The sequence below is a fragment of the Lepidochelys kempii genome, chromosome 4, assembly GCF_965140285.1.
Source record: "Lepidochelys kempii isolate rLepKem1 chromosome 4, rLepKem1.hap1, whole genome shotgun sequence".
NCBI classification, from domain to species: domain Eukaryota; kingdom Metazoa; phylum Chordata; order Testudines; family Cheloniidae; genus Lepidochelys; species Lepidochelys kempii.
Genome location: NC_136383.1, coordinates 123,841,521 through 123,864,618, shown reverse-complemented (window position 1 = coordinate 123,864,618; position 23,098 = coordinate 123,841,521). Strand labels below are relative to the sequence as shown.

At 41.4% G+C, this 23,098-nt stretch overlaps 1 protein-coding gene across 4 annotated transcripts in view; it reads left to right on the top strand.

Moving 5' to 3' along the window:
- Window positions 1-23,098, top strand: part of NSD2 (nuclear receptor binding SET domain protein 2) — a 151,738-nt gene that overhangs the window by 87,862 nt on the left and 40,778 nt on the right. For all 4 annotated transcript variants that reach the window (XM_073342741.1, XM_073342742.1, XM_073342743.1 and 1 more), the window contains 4 exons: window positions 10,601-10,732; window positions 16,985-17,108; window positions 18,098-18,298; window positions 20,789-20,968. In XM_073342741.1, the coding sequence (XP_073198842.1) occupies window positions 10,601-10,732; window positions 16,985-17,108; window positions 18,098-18,298; window positions 20,789-20,968 (637 nt within the window). The remainder of the gene's footprint in view (window positions 1-10,600; window positions 10,733-16,984; window positions 17,109-18,097; window positions 18,299-20,788; window positions 20,969-23,098) is intronic.

Below are 23,098 nucleotides of genomic sequence, written 5' to 3'. Positions count from 1 at the left end.
CACAATATATTTAGAGAATAACATACCCAGTTTAACAGTTCGGGCCAAAACATAAATCTTCAGTTCAGGATCTCCTATACTGAAATAAAAGAAATTTTAACCATAACTCAGTTGGCTCTGTCAGTTTTTCTGTCTCTCTCCACAATAGATTTTTGTCTTCTGAATACAGTCTGTCATTTGCACGTTGAGCTATGATATTCCCATATCGGTTTTACTTAGATTGAAAATCTGATGAAGTGAGCTGTAGCTCACGAAAGCTCATGCTCAAACAAATTGGTTAGTCTCTAAGGTGCCACAAGTACTCCTTTTCTTTTTGCGAATACAGACTAACACGGCTGTTCCTCTGAAAACAGTTAAGCTGTTTCAAAAGGTGAACAAACAATTAAAGTAGGTTCTTTATGATAGAAAACATAGTTTTGGTTTGTCAGAAGTCTCAGGCCTGGTCTACACCTAAAAATTAGATTGACCCCGTTACATTGTTTAGGGCTTTGAAAAATTTTGTGCCCCATGCAATGCTGTCAACCTAACCCCCTTGTAGACTCAGCTGGAATTTTTAAGGTACTAGCTAGCTACTGCCTCTTGTAAAGGTGGGTTGCCTACATCAGTAGAAAAACTCTTTCCATCACTGTAGGAATCATCTACACTACAGTGGCACAGCTGCAGTGCCGTATGTGTACCACTGTAGCGTAGACATACCCTCATGCTCAAGTTTACACAGAAAACTATTTCCTGGATTACTATGGCACAGAAATCAAGTCTGTGAAGTTGCTTCAGGGCTTAAAGGGTGGATGTCCTTAGTCTTAAGAGTCGTGGAAGTGAATAGCCAGCTTTCAAGTCCAGACTTCCTGAAACAACTTCTAAACCTTGATTTCTGTGTGATCGTAATCCTACAAATGTGTTTATAAAGGAGAGGGAGGCTGCCTGATCGAGGATGCCACTTAAGCCAGCCCAGTGTCTTGAGAAAACTCATAAACTGTTTAGTGAGGAGATGGGGGAGGTCCAGGGATGTCTAGGGAAAGCAAGGCATTTGAGTTGGTCTTGTTTGTAATTCTGTAGAAATGATTTGTTTAACAGACAATAGTAGGAGCAAGTGAAACCTTTTTGACATACCCTGTTTTCATTTTAAATATCCATTTATTAAAAAAAATGAATTTGCTGAGTATTTTTTTAGATTGCGTGTGATTCTAAACATCAGTGCTTAGTTAAAATGGGAAATTGGGAGGGCTAGCTTTTCTGGTACTGGGAACGTTTTTCTTTAATTTCTTGGATATCTGTCTGATTATAAAATGTATAAGCACAATGTTAGAAGATAATAAAAGCAAGCAATACGTAACTAGGAAGTTGTGACTGAACATGTCTTGGGTACAGTGTGAGATCTAAGACCACATGCTGTATAGCATTTGGGGAAGTGCTGTTACACATGCACAGTGTTGGTATTATAACAGGCATTTTATGCAAAAATTAAATAATAAAAGCATGAAGGGTGAGTCTAAGGAAAAAATAGTTGAAACTAAAATTACACTTCTGGTGGCTTGGAAATCTGAAAGGAGACTGGCTATGTGAAGAGCTAACTCTACCTTGGATTCCATTCTGTCTGTGTATCAAAGGTGGAAAACAAATAGTAAAAACGTAACTAACATTTTTACAGTTTAAAATGCTGTTTGTTTTGAGCCTTACTATGCTAGAGAGGATTTGCATGTTGCTGGGAAAGCTTGTGTAAGTCAGGGCGACAGGAAGGAAAGGTTCATAATACTAATGCTATGCACAGAAAATGTACTTAACCCTTCCTAGCTCTGCATTTGCTAACACATGATGGACAATATTCAAAACTTGCTTCTGTTTCCTGACTTTCATATTCTTGCATCAGCAAATATTTGCGTTTTTTTCTAGGCCATTTAAAACTAAGTGATGTCTTGGTTTTGGGTGTTTTTTTTTAAGGAAAAATACATGGACAATGAGACATTCAAGAAGGCTCTATAAATACATTTTTAAAAATTTTTAAATTTGTAGATAATCATAAACCTAGGACAAAAAAATCTTAATGTTTAATTTCTTTAGGTTTGTTGTAGGCTAAGGGCCAGCTGAGAAAAACAAATTGCATTTTCTTGTCTTCCTTTATTTTATTTTATTTTAAATTCTTGGACTGCAGATTGGATAAGTGCAGCCTTCTTTTGCTTATCATTCTGGTACCTAGAATTCCTATACCCTTCTCTCCGCCCCCTCCCCCCCCCCTCCAACCTACAGCATTTGATGGTTTTGCATTGGCCCCTTGAGGTTTTTGTATTTAATATTTGGAGCTAACTGTTTAAAAAGTAGTATGTTTTTCTGTAAAGAAGTGTGTATGTGGAGGGAGTGTATGTTGCACATGCTTTTTTGTTTTTTTTTATTAAATGAAACTTCAGAAATAACTTACTTTGGTACGTGCTCATTTGAAACTCAGGCTAAGATTTCCTGTCTGCGCTGCCTGACTGCTTATCACAGTGTGTATGGAGGCCAAACTGATTAAATCAATATGTTCAGTTCACTTTATACATGAGAAATTCCTTTGTTCAGGTGTGGAGCCCATGTTAATACTTGGCGTACATCCACTTAGTTATTATGTGAAGTGGGTGTGTGCAGATAACCTTAATTTTAAAAAATCATTTGCTCTAGTTCCCTATGGTATGGTGAATTGGCTTGCTGCTCCATCGATATCCGTTAAATACAATGATGGAACTGGCATCAGATATTTGATACAAAAACATTGTGATAAATTACTCTACTTGTAAAAGGAATTGCTTTATCTCAAATTTGGATTAAATTCGTGTGGTATCTATTGCAGTGTCATAAATACTTATCCTCTGAGCCAAGACCCTTCTGATGAATGATTTTTAGTTGGCAAAATAATTATAGCTTGCAACTGATGGGAGTTTTAAATTAAGAAAATTGAAAAAACTGACTTTTTTTGTACATAAACACTACTTTTAATCTCCCTTTCCCATTTGTTCCAGAAGAAAACACACTGCCAAACAATTTCACTAGACACATTAAAATTAGAAAAACTAACTCCAGAAAATATACACTGGTTCTTGGGCCTTAAAGTTATCTCAGCTTGTAAAGACAAACACATTATTTCTTCCTTCTTCACTCTTCCCTAGTACCCCCCACAAAAATTGAATATGAGCATACCCTCATCTCTTCAACATCTGTTTTCTCAGGAAGGAAACTGCATTAGTCCACAGAACTGTCTCATTGTTTTGTAAGGTCCATTGAGGTTTTATTGTGCATTATTATGTACTCGTTCTGCACAATGCTGCTCAGCCAAAGTAATAGAATACTGTAGAAAATATTGGGCCAATATTTGCGAAATTATACCCATAAATATGGACTAATATGAACCAAAATTTAGGGTCTGTTACTGGTTTAGTTACAATAGGTTTGTGCATCAAATACTGTGGTAAACAAAGCATTCTTGTTATGTAAGGAAACAATAGTGAAGAGAGCTTTTATAAAAATTGTTTATGTAGCTTTCTTAGAAATATGTTTACCATTGTCAAAGACAATCTACTAGAACTCTGCCTTTGGTAACCCTGCAAAGGACTGTAAGGCAACTGAAAGGTGTATTTCAAAAAAGGAGGGTGGATGGGGAAACTTCGTAGGAGATGAGGCCTGAATATGCTCTTTCGTACACCAGTATAAATCTACAGTAACTTCACTGAAGAGAATGGTATTACACTAATACAAAATGTGTGGGAGAAGAGAATCAGGCTTACTGATGACATGCTTTGCTTGATTATATACTGTCATGTTTTATATAGCTTTACATAACTTTCAGTTGCTGAAAATCAGGAGAAACATGGCAATATTAAAACAAAATATTTTATAAATGCATCTGAAATTCTGCTTCTTTCAGTTTGACTCAGTACTACAAAGTCTGTCAATAACAAAACTATGGAGAAATTAAATTTTAAAAAGCAATGCACTTAAATTTCTTGAATAGACTCACTTTTTTAAAGATCTCATGTACTTAATCAATATTTAATGTATAGTATGCACAGGGAATATGAGATCTTCAGGCACTAAAGGAGAATTTGTTACTCTTGCAAGTGACTTAATTGAATGATTAATGAGGTCATTGCTATTTAGGTGCCAAGCAAAGTCCCAAAGTAAAATCTTGGCCCAATGGAAGTCAGCAGCAAAACTCTCATTGACTTAAATAGGGCCAGAATTTCACTCCTCCTTTCCCCCAGTTTCCAGTGAAGAAATTATATATTTGATTTCTAAAACTCCCTCCCTGTCAATTGACTATAAATCATTTGCTGCTTTGTCAGTACTATGCTGGGTAGATGCTCCAGAGGCCGTCCTTTCTAACAACTTGGGAGAGGAGGGGAGTTAGGGAGAGACTGTTAAAATCTTTTACTGATTACCTATAGCAACTGTAAGTTTTGATAGTACTCATGTTTCCATATAGGTTGATGACTCACATTTTATTTTGTACACAATGCACAAAAGAGTAATGGAACACTGAACTTTTAAGTAAGGCCACATTGAAGAAAACTGCCAATTTTTACAGTAAATATTTTAAACAAATGTCTACATTGACTTCAGCTTATTTTCCCATTAGTGGGGTGTTTTGTTTTTTTTTTTGTTTGTTTGTTTGTTTTTTTTAAGTAGTAATATTCTTTTGTAGGTGTAAAAGGACACATAATAAAATTAAAATTGCAGGCTACCCATAACTAAAAATATCTGGTCTTGCCACTATGAGTGATAGTCACCCTCAATTTTGATTGAACATCAAGAAAGAGAAGTTAATTGTATGCAATTTATGCCTTATTAAGGAGATTACTCTACTATTTAAATGAGCATGTATTCACAATCAGTGGACTTGGGGTAAATTCTAGTAAATAGGAACTTACATTTTAACCCTCCACAACCCACCCATCAAAAAAGTACCAAATATGCAGAGCACTGCAATCTAGAAGCTTGTGCTTGATCTTTTGCTTGATGCTTTCACTATGAAATATTTTAACAGACACATTAAAATAGTAATCTTCTTAGTTATGTTCCACTCTAGAGGTGACTGCATTACAGTGAGTGAACTGATCCTTAATTATACTTTTGTTAGTTTAAAAAAACAAACACTTTTGGATTAAAAAAAAGTGCTATGAAATTCTTTCATCACCCAGATTAATCTGAATCCTTCCCACAATATCAGACATTGCTTAGGGCATGAGCAAGGCACTGCCATCTCTGTCTAGCTTGGGTCACACTTTGCATGTGTCCCGTATGTCAAGTCCCATGAGTTTTCACTTCTCTGCTTGGCATAGGGTTTCTTTCAGTTGGCTCCTTTTTACATGTACCTCCTGCTGCCCAATAGCATGCCTGCAATAGCAGACACTTTGGCTTTATTCTTAATACATGTGCTAGATATTTCCATCCTCTTTTCTGGATAACTTTGGAGATAGGAAATTGCTGAACTAGCTAACAAATCTTGATGAGATGAGAGCTAAAGAATGTGAGAACATAAAGATTATGATGTGGCAGATATTTGTGAGATTCTTTACATATGAGAGGTTCATGAAGCATGGTTATGAGACATATTTCTCCACCTTCAGAATGACTTCCGTCTACCATCTTGCCATAAGTGGCAGCAAGACTATTGTTTCATAGCAGCAGCCCACATGAGGCACTTGGAGGCTTTGGTGCAGAGTGGGATATAGAGGTATTGTTACTGACTACATATGAGACTGATGAGTTTGGAGAGAAGCTTCGATGGAATTGGATTGTTGGAGAGATTACGTTGTGGAAGTGGTTAATAGTCATGTTTGGGTGAGTGTTTCGTTAGGTCTTTGCAGTCTGCCCCCAGTTTGGTAGTTGTGTCCTTTCAGTGACTATGGGCAAGTCTACACTGCAAAATTAAGTTGACTTGACTTACAGCCACTGCAGTAATTAAATCATTTTTGCATGTCCACAGTATGCTGCTTGTGACAGCAGTGCAAATCCTCACCTGAGCACATGCACTGATTTAACAGTCAGTGAAGGGCATTGTGGGGGCGGCTTCTGAAAGGCAGCAACAGTTGATGTAAAAAATGCAGTATCTACACCTTACTACATCACCCTAGGCACTATGCCTCTTGCTAAAATGGAGTTAAGTCGGTGTAGTGGGCGAGTTACATCAATGGGAGCTACATTTCAGAGTAGACGCTTAGAGTTAGGTCGATGTAAGCTGCCTTACATCGACCTAACTCTGTAGCGTAGACCAGGCTTACCTTAGAGTGACAGGGTTGAACAATGCTACTGTGCATTGAAAACATGAAGCACTTGGAGGATAGAAAGAGGGATTATGGGAAGCTCTGCCTGTCAGTTTGTGTGGTAGTTGTGGACGTAAGCAAGTTATGTGAAATTGTGTTGTGGACATAATGAAAAGCTGATATGTTTGATTTTAGTTCTGTTAGCTCTGGTCTACACTTCAAAATTATGTTGACGTAAGGCAGCTTACGTTGACCTAACTCTGTATGCATCTACACTAAAATGTAGCTTCCACCAATGTTACACACCCACTGTACCGACTTAATAACTCCACCTCCGTGAGAGGTATAGTGCTTAAGTCGATATAGTTAGATCGACGCAGTGTTAGTGTAGACACAATGTTGCTTACATTGACTCTTGTTGCCTTTCAGAAGCCGTCCCATGATGCCTCACGCTGGACAGTTAAATCAGTGCAAGCGCTCCTGGTGAGGATGCTCACTGCCAACACTAGGAGCACAGTGTGGACATGCAAAAGCAATTTAATTACTGCGGTGGCTGTATGTCGACATAACTTAGGTTGTCTTACTTTTGTAGTGTAGACTTGCCCTTACTTTCATGTATTGTTATACTATACAGGTATAACAGACCTGATCAGTGGACACTGTAGGGCCATTGTTGATGGGTTTGTCTCTGTTCAGATATATGATACAGTCTGGAAAGGTATTTGAATGGTGGTATAGTTGTGCTTTTTTTTTTTTTTTTTTTTTTTTGGTTCTGTGTAGGCGGTCTCCCTCAAAACTAGATTTGGCTGAGAGTGTCTATGTTATGTTAGTATCCCAGGAAGGTGGTAAGATGCCTTTAGTATTGGTGTAGACTGTAGATTGCCTTGTTACCCTAAGTGGGCTGATTAAGTCCATCACCGCAGTTGCATGGAGGTGCGTGGGTTGATCCTTTCTGGTGGTGCCAGTGTTTATGCACATGACTGTTGTATTTCAGGGTCTATGCTGATTTCCTGTTAGCTTCTGGGTTGAGTTTAAGGTATAAAAACCCAAATAGTTTAGCACTTGCCCTCTGCTGTTTTGACATTGAAATATTTCATAGATTACAAAGCCAGGAGGTACCATTTGTGGTCATCTAGTCTGACCACCTGTATAACACAGCCTATGGAGTTTCCCCAAAATAATTCTTCGAGCATATCTTTAATTTAAAAAAAAAATTCAGAGAAGGTCTTATGCTAACATTGCTCTGGCTTAAAGAAAAAGGAGACTGGGAATGAGGAAGGCATTTTCCATGTGAGGATTCTGGAACATTCTTACCCTTTGATGCAGCAGAGGCTATGTTAATCTTTAAAGCACACTTCACCACTCATCTCTCAAGTTTTTGGGAATGCTTTTTGATGATCTTTCTTTGGGGAGCAACTAGTATTGCTGTATTTTATTAATTTTACATTTTGTAGTTTGTGGGGTTTTTTTTATTGTTAAATCATATAGAGCAGAGTTAGGTGCTCTGAAAGGAATCAAAACTTAACAGCTCCTGCATGTTTTGTTTAAAAATTATCAATTTGAGCCATCTGTAATGTGAACATACTAGGAAGTGAAAAAATGGGAATACAAAATTATTTAAATACTGCTCATACAAATTAAAAATGTGATTATCTTAAACATGGTCAGTGTGTCAGATAATTTAAACCAGGATGGAAATGGTTCTGTATTGCCACAAACTCCAAATACTGTCTGTCTCAAACTCATTTTTCAGTAAATGGCTGCTGCTAGTGGTGCACTCAAAAATTCCATTTTCAGCTTAAAACTATATGAAACATTATTTTAATTGATTACTTTTCTCAGAGAAACAAAGTTTCCTTTAACTATTTAAATGCTGAGATTTTTAAAACTGCTAAACAAAATTCTTCAGTGTTTTGAAATGGGGAAAAATCCTTTAATATGTGAGTATAGATATAAAACACACATACACAGTCCAAGAGGATTACAAGGACATTGTCAAACTATGTTTTTGTCTTTAAAATTACCGTTTTTAATCAATTATTTGTAAAACCCTACAGCCTTTCTGGACCTCAATTATAAGAAATTTCCTGTTATCCAAATCAGGATCATCTCTCTTACATCAGTTAACATTAACATTCATTGTTAACATTAACAAATGATTAGGGGTCTAGAACACATGACTTATGAGGAGAGGCTGAGGGAGCTGGGATTGTTTAGCCTGCAGAAGAGAAGAATGAGGGGGGATTTGATAGCTGCTTTCAACTACCTGAAAGGGGGTTCCAAAGAGGATGGCTCTAGACTGTTCTCAATGGTAGCAGATGACAGAACGAGGAGTAATGGTCTCAAGTTGCAGTGGGGGAGGTTTAGATTGGATATTAGGAAAAACTTTTTCACTAAGAGGGTGGTGAAACACTGGAATGCGTTACCTAGGGAGGTGGTAGAATCTCCTTCCTTAGAGGTTTTTAAGGTCAGGCTTGACAAAGCCCTGGCTGGGATGATTTAACTGGGAATTGGTCCTGCTTTGAGCAGGGGGTTGGACTAGATGACCTTCTGGGGTCCCTTCCAACCCTGATATTCTATGATTCAGTTATCCAAAACTTTATCTGAACATATTCGAAGAAACACCTTTTCCCCTTCTCCTTCCTCTCTTCCCATTGCAATATATGGATTTGAGCCTTTGTGTAAAACTTTAGAAGTTTGAAATAAAATGTCCTTGCCTACCAATTTTGTCTTTCTGCATTTAGCAAACCGCCCCCTCACCCAAGTTTCCAGGACCACAGAAACTCTCTACAATCCAAATGATCATATTTACAACATATTTACAACAGTTATAGTAGGTAAACATTTTGGGCCTTAGAGTGGAGACATCTCTTACCTGTTTGAAAGCATTTACCAGTTTTAGCAGTCTTCCTAAGAGCAAATATCTCTTACAGGTAGAAGTTGCAAATAGGTAGAAATATTTTAAGTGTGAACACTGTGTAGATAAGCTAAGATTATATAGATATCTGGATTTAAAAATGGGTTTTTTTCCTAATTTTTCGAAGATGATTTAAACAATCAGGCCTAAGGATCACCCTGCTCTAGGGAGCCAGCTGTGTCACCAGATGTAGAGCATGTACCCTAAAGAATAGGGTTTTTTTAAAAAAAATTCCAGTTACATCTGAGAGATGAGCTTGCAGGTGTTTTCCTGTCACTGTATTTCACAAGGGTAAATTTGAATATCTGTACCATAGATATCAAAAGGGCTTTAATTCCTGTTTTTGGAATAGGACTAGAACATTTAGGAAGTCAGCTGGATGTTTTGTAGCTATCGGAGTCAGCATAAAGGGCCATTTCATTTTCATGCAATGTCTCCAAGAGAATTCATTTGTGTATTGAAATATGTTAGCTAGGATGACAAGTACCCGAAGTCTTCAGCTTCGCTTTAGTGTAGGGCTAAAGTGGCATTGATAGCCTGCCTCCATAATGTTTTCATTGTAGAAATCTTCAGGAATGCTGCACTACTGTTTTGACTTGGCTTCTGGGTCTGATGCTTACTTTAAGAGGACAGTTTTGCAGTCCTTTTTATTTAGAAGTCTTCACAACATGCTCTTCACAACTGCTCTTCTGGGGTGAGGGAGGAATTGATTAGACTCCTGCTGGTAGGAATATGCAGAGGCCACCCTGAAAAAGGGGGAAAAATATTATTTACCATAGTAAAGGTGATTCTGAGAGTGTTGCCTCTGCTTATTCACACTACAGGGCTACCTACCTTTCCCTTTTCCTTGGAGCTGTGCACTCATGAGACTGAGATTTAGTGGAGCAAGTCTAGGTAGCTGGGGATGTCCTCACATGTTCTAGGCGGGGCACCAAAGTTCAGTTTTATGAAGTGATGTTTCTGCTGTACCAGTGGGGCAGTGCTTTTTCTGCAAGGTATCGAAATCTCAACAGCACTGATTGAGTCTAATAAGTGTGAATTTGCAGACAACGTTCTTCAAAGAAACACAGTTACTAACACGTGTTTTCTATGCCTTAGACAACACATTGACCATTCATGTGCATATGGTACAATATGTTACCTTTGACTAGTTATAATAGAAAAGTGATTCTAAAATGGCATGCAGCAAGAACTTGAGATTTTTATCTACAGTATTTGTTTAGTCTGTGAAAACAATGGTTAGTCTTTTTTATAGGGCATCCACCAACATGTAACTTCAATTTTTTTAAGAAAATTTACTTTTGTGTGGCAAAGCAAATAATAGTCTGACACAGTCTTAGTCTAGACTTCTATCTTCATGTTTCCTTTAGTAACTTTCTCTCACAAAACTGATTACACTCAGCCATTTTCCTCTGTGAATTTGATAGATTTAATGCATACATTTAATCTTCAGATCTCGGATGGTCAAGGAGATGAGCGATCAGAGTCACCCTATGAAAGTGCAGATGAGACTCAGACAGAAGCATCTATATCATCCAAAAAATCTGAGCGAGGAGCAGCAGCAAAAAAGGAGTATGTGTGTCAGGTGAGAGACATTAGTTAGTCATTTGTTACTGTTGGATTTTCTCTCTAGAAACATTTTTTTTTAAAGATACAAAACTGAGACTGGAAATAGGGTTTTGGGGACTCAGGGGGAGTTAATGCTTCATCCAAGCCTGAGTTATTTACATCTCTTCAGGGAGGAATAGTTTAGTGGTATGAGCACTAGACTAGAAGAGAGGGATTGTTGAATTCTAGTTTATTGCTCTATTTGACCATGGACAAATCATGTAGCCTTTCCACTTTAGTTTCCATAACTGCAAAACAAACATAATACCTTTCTCAAAGGAGGGCAGGTAACTAGTTAGTGTTAGATTGTAAACCCTACAGCTCAGAGACTTGTCTTTGTGTGTGTGTATTTGTAAAGTGTCAGTGACTACCACAGTGAGACCCGGATTATGGCCTCTGGGCACTACTGTAATATAAATAACACTTTAATGATGGTATTGGTATAGTCAGGCTTTTTTAAAAAAAATTAAATGCTGCTACCAGTATTTAAAAAGGGATCATTATTTGTGAAATGAGGTAGCGTACATCAGGGAATATCTGGTTTGTCTCCAAGGGCCAAACAAGCAAATTCTCTCTCTATCTCACTCTTTACATATAGTAATAATGAAATTACATTTATTTTAAAATGCTGAGGTGACTAACCACTTAAACTGTGCTGTCATTAGAGCGTGGTAGTTTCTAGTAGTTCTTCGAGTGCTTGCTCATGTAGATTCCATTTTAGGTGTGTGTGCGCCCATGTGCACAGTTATCGGCAATTTCTGCCTTAGCGGTATCCGTTGGGCTGGCTGTGGCGCTCCCATGTGGTGCAATTATCAGGTGCTACCAGCCCTGCGCCCTTTCAGTTCCTTCTTACTGCCCTTTAAGGTTGGTTGGAGCACCTTGTCTTACTTCACAAGAGCAGCAGCGTTTGTCCATTGACTGGTTTAGTGGTTGTTGTACGTAGTTTAATAGTTAGTTAGTTGATAGTGTGTGATAGTCAACAGAGTCCCACTTGGGAGTTTACCCTGAGCGGGGCATTCCCCGCTCCTCCCGGCTTCAAGCTGTGTGCGTCATGCAGCAGATCAATGCCGATCAGCAATCCGCATGATGGCTGTCTTAAGCGTCTGGGTGAAGGCCACGGGAAAGACAAGTGTACCATCTTTTGCCTACCCAGAAAGAGCAGGATATTCTCTTGAGGTCATTATTGATAGAGGCTGCTCTTCATCCGGCATCAGAACCCTCCACCGTGGCACCCACGCCCAATGCTTCAGCCTTGGCGTGCATCGCCTGCATATTCCATTTCGCCCGCGCCAAAGAACAGGCTGAAGAAAAGAAGGCCCTCAGCACCAAAGGAGAGAGGGGCCATGGGCAAAGGACTTGTGTCAGGTCATGCGCCTGCTATGGGGCTTCATGGGGGTACTGTAGAGGTCGGACCCATCAGGGCCCCCACTCCCACCCCAAGCAGCAGGGGTTCCCAGCCAGTGATGGGGCCTTGAGTGTCCGAAGTGGTCCCAGTGGCTGCGGCTCCGCAGGTGCCGCGCCAGGTGACTGATACGGCTCCGCTCGTGGCACCAAAGGGGAAAACCACTGGGGTGCTGCAGCATAGACTGGTGTAACACCCCAAGTTGCTGGATCGCAGGTGCAATTCCCTGTTGCTGTGACCTCGAGACCCAGCGCAGCAGCCTGTCTCGCCAGCCGGAAGGCCTAGATCTCCACCAATATCCCCTTCTACTAGGCAAGGGACTCCGGTCTCACGGCGCAGCTCCCCGTACTGACGACCCTCTGGCCATAGGTCGCCTAGATGCTGAACACCCTCTCCCATAAGGTCTCCTTGTCGTTGGCCTCTATCCTGGAGGTCTCATTCGGGATCTCGGCGTCATTCGTGTTCGCCTTGGTACCATTCCTCTGGCAGGCGGCGTTACTCCTGTCTCCCCTGTTGATTGCCTACCAGGCTCAGTAGGCAGACCTAGGCCTCAATGGACCCGCCATGGTCACCGGAGGGACAGTAGTCAGGGTTGGACTGATTTTTAACCCGTTGTCAAGACGTGGCGACTTCCCTCCAACTCAGGAGAGCAAGGTGGCTCCGGCCATGGTTCCAACACAGCAGGGGCTGTAGCCCCCCCAAGTTACGGTACTGGAACCCGTGGGAGGTGCTGATGATGCCGGTCCAGTACTCCCAACCCCTCCTGGCTGCATTGGGCCAGCTGAGGTACTGCCAGTGCGGTAATCAGAACACGGTTCCACGGTGGAAGCAGAGCCCGTGCACCCAGACCCTGGCATTGAGGGAGCCTTCCCCTGACAAGGGAGGGGGTGACACCATCTCTCAGGTGACACAATCGTCCTCATCATCCCCAAATGAGGCGTTGGCCAGACCCTCCCATACCAGAAGTCCCCCAGACGATTTTAAGGAGCACCAGGCCCTCTTTGAATGGGTGCCTGAAAATCTAGGTCTGCAGATTGAGAAGGTCACTGAGGAGGCAGACAACCTCTTCCGTGTCATCTGAGCCACCACACTGGCAAAAATTGCATTGCCCGTTCACCCAGGTGTGCTCAAAATAACCAAATCAGTGTGGCAAACCCCTCATCTATTCTGCCAACATGAAAGAAAGTGGAAAAGAAATACTATGTCCTTGCAAAGGGCTTAGAGTATCTATCCACTCATACCCACACAGCATCGTTGGTTGTGTCTGTGGTGAATGAAAAGGACAGGCAGGGTCACCGCTGTGGAACGCCAAAAAATGAAGTCAAAAGACTCAACTTATTCAGCAGGAAAGTTTATTCGACAGCCAGCTTACAGTTTAGGGTCTCTAAGCACCATGCCCTGCTGGGACGTTATAACTTTAAGCTGTGGGACTCCCTTAATAAGTTCACGAAGGCCCTTCCACAGGATTGTGTCCAAGAGTTTGCTGCATTGGTGAGCAAAGGCATGGTGGTGGCCCCGGGAGTCTTCCAGGTGGCCTGGGACGCGATGGACTCGGCTGCTAGGGTGGTCTTATTGGCAGTGGCCATGAGACGTAGCTCCTGGTTGCAGGCTTCTGGGCTGTCCCAAGAGATGCAGACCATAATCAAGGACCTGTAGTTCAAGGGTTCGGTGCTCTTTTCTGAGCTAACTGACTCTAGGCTCCGTGGGCTCAAGGACTCCCGAGACACCCTCCAATCCCTGGGCTTGCACACCCCTCAGCAGTCCAGGAAGCCGTTCCATCCTCTGCCTCTTCCGACGCAGTCTAGGTCCTGCAGGGCTCCCAGGTCTGGTTTCTACAGATGAAAGGACAAAGGGCCTAAGAGGCTACACCTTGCAGTTTATAGCCTACCATCCCTCCCACCCTCCTTCCCCATCCGTCTTCAGGGACCTTTCTCACAAGCAACTCCTCATTCAGGAGATCAAAAGCCTCAACCAACGTCAGAGAACTCAGGGCTGTTTGACTAGCCTGCCAAGCCTTCTACCTCATATACAAGACAGCGTGGTTCAGGTCCTGACGGACAACATGATTACGGTGTTCTTTATCAACAGGCAGGGCCGATCCTGGTTGTCTGCCCTTTGCCAGGAAACCTTCTGGCTCTGGGACTTCTGCCTACATCACAACATCCATCTCATGGCTGCTCACCTTCCAGGGTCCAAGAACGCTTTGGCAGATCGCCTCAGCAGGATGTTCTCGTCTCGCCACAAGTGGTCCCTTCATCTGGAGGTGGTCAGTTCCATCTTCCGCAGGTGGGGAACTCCCTGGGTGGACCTGTTCGTGTCCAGGCAAAACAGGAAATGCCACGTTGTCTTCTCGACTGGGGGCATGGACAGAGGAACCCTGTTGGACGCCTTTCTGCTCCTGTGGTCGGAGGCTCTGATGTAAGCCTTCCGTCCGGTGCCGTTGCTACCCAGGGTCCTCATGAAAATCAAACAGGACAGGGTGAGGGTCATCCTCAGGGTGCCGGCGTGGCTGCGCCACAGTCTGCTGGACCTCTCAGTGGTGATCCCATTCCAGCTACCACTCAGGTTGGACCTGTTCTCCCAGAACCATGGCAGTCTTCTGCACCCAACCTGGCGGTGTTATATCTGACAGCTTGGCTGCTGCGTGGCTAAACACACAGGAGCAGCAGTGTTCAGCCGAGGTTCAGTGCGTTCTGTTGGTAAATAGGAAGTCCTCCACCAGAGCGAACAACCTGGCCAACTGGAAACAATTCACCTGCTGGATTGCAGACAGGTGTTCATCCCGAGCGGGCTTCGCTGCAGCTTATTCTGGACTACATCCTGCACCTTAAGTTCCAGGGCTTGTCCCTCTCATCGATCAAGGTCCATCTAGTGGCCATCTTGGTCTTCCACCCGCCGTTCGAGGGCAGGTCAGTTTGTGCTCAGGATATCACGGCCAGATTCCTTAAGAGCCTAGAGTGCCTCTACCAGCATGTCAGGGACCCCGTCCCTCCGTGGAACTTGAATCTGGTGCTGTCGCAGTTTCCAGGTCCTCCCTTTGAGCTGCTGGCTCCCTCCTTCTCCTCTCCTGGAAGGTTGCATTCCTGGTTGCGGTGATGTCGGTCCACCAGGTATCCGAGATCCGGGTGTTCACCTTGGAGCCACCTTACATGGTCTTGCACACAGTCCAACTAAGGCCGCATCTGGCGTTGCTTCCCAAGGTAGTCTCATTCGAGTTTCATTTGGAGCCAGGACATTTACTTACCAGTCTTGTTTCCGAAGCCACATAGGTCTGAGGAGGAGTGCAGGCTACATGCCCTAAACTTCAGAAGGGGCTCTGCCTTCTATATTGACCAGACCAAGCCGTTCCATAAGTCAACGCAGTTATTCGTCATTGTGGCCGACAGAATAAAAGGTCGCCCTGTATCCACTCAAAGAATAGTTTCTTAGATCCCTGCCTGCATTCTCGTCTGCTATGACCAAGCGAAGGTGCCATCCCCGGCGATTGTCACCACCCACTCAACCAGGGCACAGGCTTCTTCGGCAGCCTTTCTGGCTCATGTGCCTATCCAGGACATCTGTAGAATGGCCACCTGGTCATCTGTCCACAATTTTCCGTCCCATTATGCACTGACCCAGTAGGCCTGGGATGATACTGGCTTCGGTAGGGCAGTGCTGCAAGCCGCTAAGCTGTGAACTCCGAGCCCACCTCCATGGATACTGCTTGTGAGTCACCTAAAATGGAATCTACATGAGCAAGCACTCAAAGAAAAAACAATTACCTGCCTTTTCGTAACTGTTGTTCTTTGAGATGTGTTGCTCATGTCCATTCCATTTCCCGCCCTCCTACCTCTCTGTCGGAGTTGCCGGCAAGAGGGAACTGAGAGGACACAGGACCAGCAGTGCCTGATATATCAACATATGGGAGCACCACTCATACTGGCCCTACGGATACCGCTAAGGCAGAAATCTCTGACAACGCGTGCACACACCTAAAATGGAATGTTTCAGAGTAACAGCTGTGTTAGTCTGTATCCGCAAAAAGAACAGGAGTACTTGTGGCACCTTAGAGGCTAACAAATTTATTAGAGCATAAGCTTTCATGAGCTACAGCTCACTTCATTGGATGCCCCCCACTCTCCTGCTGGTAATAGCTCACCTTTCCTGATCACTCTTGTTACAGTCTGTATGGTAACACCCATTGTTTCGTGTTCTCTGTGTATATAAAATCTCCCCACTATATTTTCCACTGTATGCATCCGATGAAGTGAGCTGTAGCTCACAAAAGCTTATGCTGTAATAAATTTGTTAGTCTCTAAGGTGCCACAAGTACTCCTTTTCTTTTTGCTAAAATGGAATGGACATAAGCAACACATCTCGGAGAACAACAGTTATGAAAATGCAGGTGAGCGCTTTTTATTCATGTGCCAATGCTGACAATTCAGGCATGGAAGTATCACAAGGCCTAGCATGTTAAGTTAATGATTCCTGGTAAGGAGAAAATAAGGTTGCTTTTAACCTTACATAGTCTGCAATTTCCACATGTAGGAAAATTGTTTAAAATCTTTTTGTATTTAATAGATTGAATCTACATTATTTAGCGCTCTGTGTGTGTGTGTGTGTGTGTGTCTAGAGGGCGTGCATGTAAATATTTTGTGTTTACTAAATACATCCTAGATATTTGTAGGAATGGAAAAAACATTTCTGCTTGGAAACTAGATAATCTGATGGTTGTAGCTCCACTTCAGATAGGAAGAGTGAGAGGAGAAGTGGGTGAGAGAAATAATGAAGAAAATAATTAATCCTATATGCGTATTTTTAACGCTCAATACTTTTCTGATTTAAAAGCTGTGTGAAAAACCAGGTGATCTCCTGCTGTGTGAAGGCCTATGCTTTGGAGCTTTTCATGTAAGCTGCCTTGGGCTCCCTGGAAGACCAGCAGGAAAATTCATTTGTCGTGAATGTACATCAGGCAAGTCTTGTCCACTTCTGTTAATAAAAAGCCATAGTAGTCATATCATTTGTCCTAACAAATCTTGTTAGCTCAGAGTATGTATATCTGAAGGAACCATTTTTCTTCTGGTGCCAGGCAGGATGGGAGCTCACATTACCATTAATTTTGTCTCTTCATGTAAGTGCTAGAATATCCAGGTACCCAGCATTTTTAGTTGAAACTACGTGCACCCTGAGCTAGTTTAGCATGTGCAGTGCATAATCATAACACCTGCAGAATACTTGTCATCATATGTAATTCCAGAAGACTCAAAACCTGTGGAAAGCATAAGTCCTACAATCAGGTAAAAGAAGTAGGTTCAACAATTCCTGTTCTTTTTTTTTGGTCTGTTTTTCCCCTTAATCTTCTCATTTTTCAATCTCCTTTTCATCCTATAAAAACCCTAACTGTACTTCTTGCTATTAATCTTGGTTGCTTTTTCTCCTGTAATAATTACTACTGGTTTATAATACTTAAACATGACTTAAAAATTATTATAGTCCTGTTGCATCTTCAAACAGAAAACATACTGAACCTTGTTGAAGAAAACTGTGAAGCATAATAATGAAGTTTTCAAGACCTGGTTTTCAAGTGGCACAGAAATAAGCTTCATAAACTTTCTCACATTGTAGGCTGATCTTAGCTTCTGCAGAATCACAGACAACCAATGTTATTTACTTCATTGTTAAAAACAATTGCCCTTATTGTACTCCTGTGGTCGTTAGAGGTTCGTTAAATAAGAACATGTAAGCAAGTCAGTGATTGAGGAGTTGGAGTTTAACTGTGTACAATTTAAACAGTAATTGATTTATATTGTAGTTATATTTTATTTGATTTGTTTTGGGATGGGTAGATTAGAAGCCCTTTAATTCTCAAAGTTATATGTTCCCCCCCCACTGCCAAAAATAGCCTAAGTACAGAAACTCAAGTAAGAAATAGGATGTTACTTTTCTTACTTTTATTTTTAGGTGTTCACACGTGTTTTGTGTGTAAGGAGAGAAAGGCAGATGTGAAACGCTGCATTGTATCCCAGTGCGGTAAATTCTACCATGAAGCTTGTGTGAGAAAATTTCATCTTACTGTGTTTGAGAACAGAGGTTTTAGATGTCCTCTCCACAGCTGTGTGAGCTGTCATGTTACTAACCCCTCAAATCCAAGAATATCAAAAGGTATTCCTTCATTTTTTTCAGAATTTTTTAATGAACTTTGAGTTGCTATTGTTTTTGTTGTACATAAAGAATTAAAGGTACCTCTGCTAATTGAGCTATTAATCTTGTTCAACTCATTGAACATACTTTATTATAGTGATGTGGTAGGAGAACTCTGGTTATAATTAAAGAGGCGCTTTCACTTGAAGCCCTAGTTACAGTTTTCTGAAAAAAAATTATCTTCAGATTTATGTATTTCATGATGGATCCCTGATCAAAAGTAATTTTTTTCCTAAGATGAGTAAAATTCCATATGGCTACTTCTTCTTTATGTACTTATTTTATCTATAACAATAAAAATTAGGGCTGTCAAGTCATTAAAAAAATTGATTGCACAATTAATCACACTGTTAAATAATACAGTGGTCACAAACCGGTTGATCATGATTGACTGGTCGATCCTGGAGACTCCCAGTGGATCGCTATCTCCAGCCACTAAAAGTCCGGCGGTGTAGTGGGGCTCCCTTCCTGCCCTGGCCCCACACTGTTCCCGGAAGCGGCCAACATACCTCTGCAGCCCCAGGGGAGGAGGGGGAAGGGGTCTCCGTGCACTGCTCCTGCCTGTAAGCACCACCCCTGCAGCTCCCATTGGCCAGGAATGGGGCCTATAGCCAATGGGAGCTGCAGGGGCAGTGCCTGCAGAGGGGTAAGGCGCGGAGCCACAGACATGGCCCGTCCCGTTCCCCTCACATACACACCCAGGTGTCGTAGGGGCATGTTGGTCCCTCCTGAGAGCAGCGTGGGGCCGGGGCAGGCAGGGAGTCTGTCTTAGCCCCGCTGTGCCACCAATCGGGAGCCACCCAAGGTCAATGCCACCTGGCGGGAGCCTGCACCTGAAACCCCTGACCCTCCTCCCAGAGCCAGGATCCCATACCCTCTCCTGCACCCCAACACCCTCCCCCAGGCTCAGTAAAACAGAGCAGAAGACATACAATTCTCCCCCAAGGAGTTCAGTCACAAATTTAATTAACGCATTATTTTTTTAACAAGTGTCATCCACATGGAAGCATGTCCTCTGGAATGGTGGCCAAAGCATGAAGGGGGGATACAAATGTTTAGCATAACTTGTAGCTAGCATTGCAAGGTATTTACAGGCCAAACTGCCATGCAAACGCATGTTCTCACTTTCAGATGATGTAAATAAGCAACCAGCATTATCTCCCCAAAATGTAAACAAACTTGTTTGTCTTAGCAGTTGGCTAAACAAGAAGTAGGACTGAGTGGACTTGTAGGCTCTAAAGTTTTACATTATTTTGTTTTTGAGTGCAGTTGTGTAACCAAAAAAAAAAATCTACATTTGTAAGTTGCACTTTCACAATAAAGAGATTGCACTATGGTACTTGTATGAGGTGAATTGAAAAGTACTATTTCTTTTGTTTATCATTTTTACAGTACAAATATTTGTAATAAAAAATAGTAGTGTAAAGTGAGCACTGTCAACTTTGTATTCTGTGTTGTAATTGAAATCAATGTATTTGAAAATGTAGAAAAATATCCAAAAATATTTAATACATTTTAGTTGATATACTATTGTTTAACAGTGCAATTAAAACTGCGATTAATCGTGATTAATTTTCTTTAGTTAATCGCGTGAGTTAACTGTGATTAATCAACTGCCCTAATAAAATTTTTTTTTTTCCCACCTTGATAATTCAGAACAACTCAAGGAGGAGTGTGTGCTATGTGTAAAGTAGAAAAATGGTTGGAAAAAATGTTAAAATAGACTGAAATGCCATAAGGCACCTATGTAGTATACCACTTTTATTACTGCTTCAGGCCCCATTCCTTCAGCACTTGCATATATAGTCTTGTTAGTGTTAGCTGAACTACTCATACGAATGAGTACTTACGTGAGTAAGAGTAGCAGAATTTGCCCTTTCGTATGTGCCAATTATGTGCAGATCTCCACACATATATTCAATATTGAGTGTATTATTTGGAAAACTACATGTAGAAGTACACGCATAATTATCTGTCATTATATGTATTCTTACTTGTGCCTTGTCAAGTTGTGCCAGTCATGTGTCAAAATAAATACTGAAAGGTAGACATCTCTTTCCTAAACAGCCTAGAAATTAAATATGACAGATATGGGAGAATGCAAGTGAGAGAGCGTTGGGAATATTTATATAAATAATATAGAGCAATGAAATGCTTAATTTGGAGACCCTTTGGTGAAGCTCTTCACATTAGAATGTTACAGTGCCTTTAATTCAGTGTGGGATCTCATCTTCCTTAAAAGCAAAACTCTGTGCAGAAAACCTGCATTAATTCAATATTCTGATCGAATTTAAAGGCACAGTTTTTAAAGATATGGTGTTTGTTACATTTTGTATGTATGTTTATAGGCTACATTATGCAGCAATAAAACACATTTTTTTGCATGATATCTGCAGCCCAGTTAAATCGCAAGTTAAGAAAGATAACATAGAAGTATTCTTCTTTTGCTAGGCAAAATGATGCGGTGTATTCGCTGTCCTGTCGCTTACCATGCTGGAGATGTTTGCATTGCTGCAGGGTGTGCAGTGATCACTTCCAACAGCATTGTTTGTACCAATCATTTCACTGCCATGAAAGGAAAAAGTCATCATGCGCACATCAATGTGAGCTGGTGCTTTGTGTGCTCAAAAGGTAAATCGATATACAAATCTTTATTTTATTATTTTACTAAAAGTATAATCAACATCTAAATATTCATTTTTCACTTTAATGTATTTTATTAAGATATTTAAAGAAAAACACCAGACACATGGTGTAACTTCAGATTTCTTCAAAGTGTTGTTGAAGGTGTTGGAGTATCTTGTTAGCTGCAGGTGGCAAGTTCTTTAGGTTTTTTTGCTTGCACTTTGTCCAACTACCCTTTGATTTAATTGTTAGGCAGAGAAGCTTAATGAGTGCAGCCAGTGTGCACAGTGCTGATTAGAACATGGAGGAAGCAAACTACCACACCTGATGACAAATTAAATAAACACTGTGGAAGCTTGTTAAGCCACAGTTTGCTTAGCTTCCCACTTGAAAATTCATGCACGCTGTGACAGGGTGCAACCTGGAAATGTGGTATGTCTCACCAACCTGGGCTTCCTCTCACACTGTGTTGGTGTGACAAGCTGTAGACCTCCCCAGGTACTGCACTTAACACAGACGTCCAAAGGCAGGGACACACACAGCTGCATTACATGAATACTTTTGCTAGCCACTCATGAATCAACAATAGAGAGGCTCCAGCCAATTCCCCACACATCCCAAGTCCTACGACCCAAGAACATAAGAATGGCCATACTGGGTCAGACTAAAGGTCCATCCAGACCAGTATCCTGTCAGCTGACAGTGGCCAATGCCAGGTGACCCAGACGGAGTGAACCTAATAGGTAATGATAAAGTGATCTCTCTCCTGCCATCCATCTCCACCCTCTGACAAACAGAGGCTCGGGACACCATTCCTTATACATCCTGGCTACTAGCCATTTATGGATTTAACCTCCATGAATTTATCTAGTTCTGTTTTTAAACCCTATTAAAGTCCATAGCTGTACCATCTTGCCCTGATCAGAAGGCTGACCAGTGTAAGTTTATTACCCAGTCCACCACCTCAATGTGGAGAGGACATGCACCAGCTCTCGTTCCTGAGTAGATTTCCCAAGCACTTCAAACAAAACTCACTGTTTTAGGTAAAATATAAAACAGATTTATTAACTACAGAAAGATTTTAAGTGACTATACGTGGTAAGCATACAGATCAAAGTTGGTCACCTAAGAAATAAAAGTAAAATCGCAATCTGAGTTCTATAAACTAGACAGGATATGAATTAAGTAGTTTCTTACCCTGATGGTATAGTTCCTTAATACACAAGCTGGGATTCTCCTTTCCAGCCTGGAACCACCTCCCCAGTTCAGTCTTTGTCTCCAGATGTGTTTCCAGGTGTTGAGTTGTGGGGGGAGAGAGGAGAAATGATGATGTCACTTCCCCTCCTTTATAGGATCCTCCAGCTTGCTGGAAAGATCTTTTGCTATGAGGTGAGTCAAGTAGTCTCCATTGTCTACGTGTTCTTTCTGAGAGGTCTCCATCGTATATAGTTCCTGGGGTAGTCCTTGTGCGCATGTATTCCCCTTACTGGGCCATCAACGCTGTCTGGCTTCTCCATTGTTGTACCTGAAAGGCTGGCTGTGGGTGTTGCCCAACATATTTCAGTAACACACACATATAGCAAAACTTCATAATTTCTCATACAATGATAGCACATACAATCCAACCAGATATTAATGTTCAACAGATCAAGACTTTTAAAATGATACCTCACAAAGCATGCTTTGCACAAAACACATCATAATTATATCACCATGGTGAATATGGGGTTGCCAGAGTGTTGCTTTGGGGTACCGAATGTGACACATGTAAAATAGTGATGTGATATCCCTCTCCTCGATAAAATTTTATTGGAAAAATTCTGTAGATACTAATTTTTATTAAAATTTTATATACTGTTAAGCATCGTCATAAATTAAAATGGAATTGTTAAAATGGAGTAATTACAATTTGTGATGCATTATCCTAGCTTTTATTTCACTGTTAGTTCACGTGCTAATTTGTGAGACAAGGCGGGTGAGGTAATATTTTTTATTGGCCCCACATCTGTTGCTGTGAGAGACAAACTTACACAGAGCTCTTCTTCAGGTCTAGAAAACTCACTCAGAGTGTCACAGCTAAATAGGACTATAAAAACACAGCATATTGCTAATTTGTATAATTTAGTAATCCAAGTT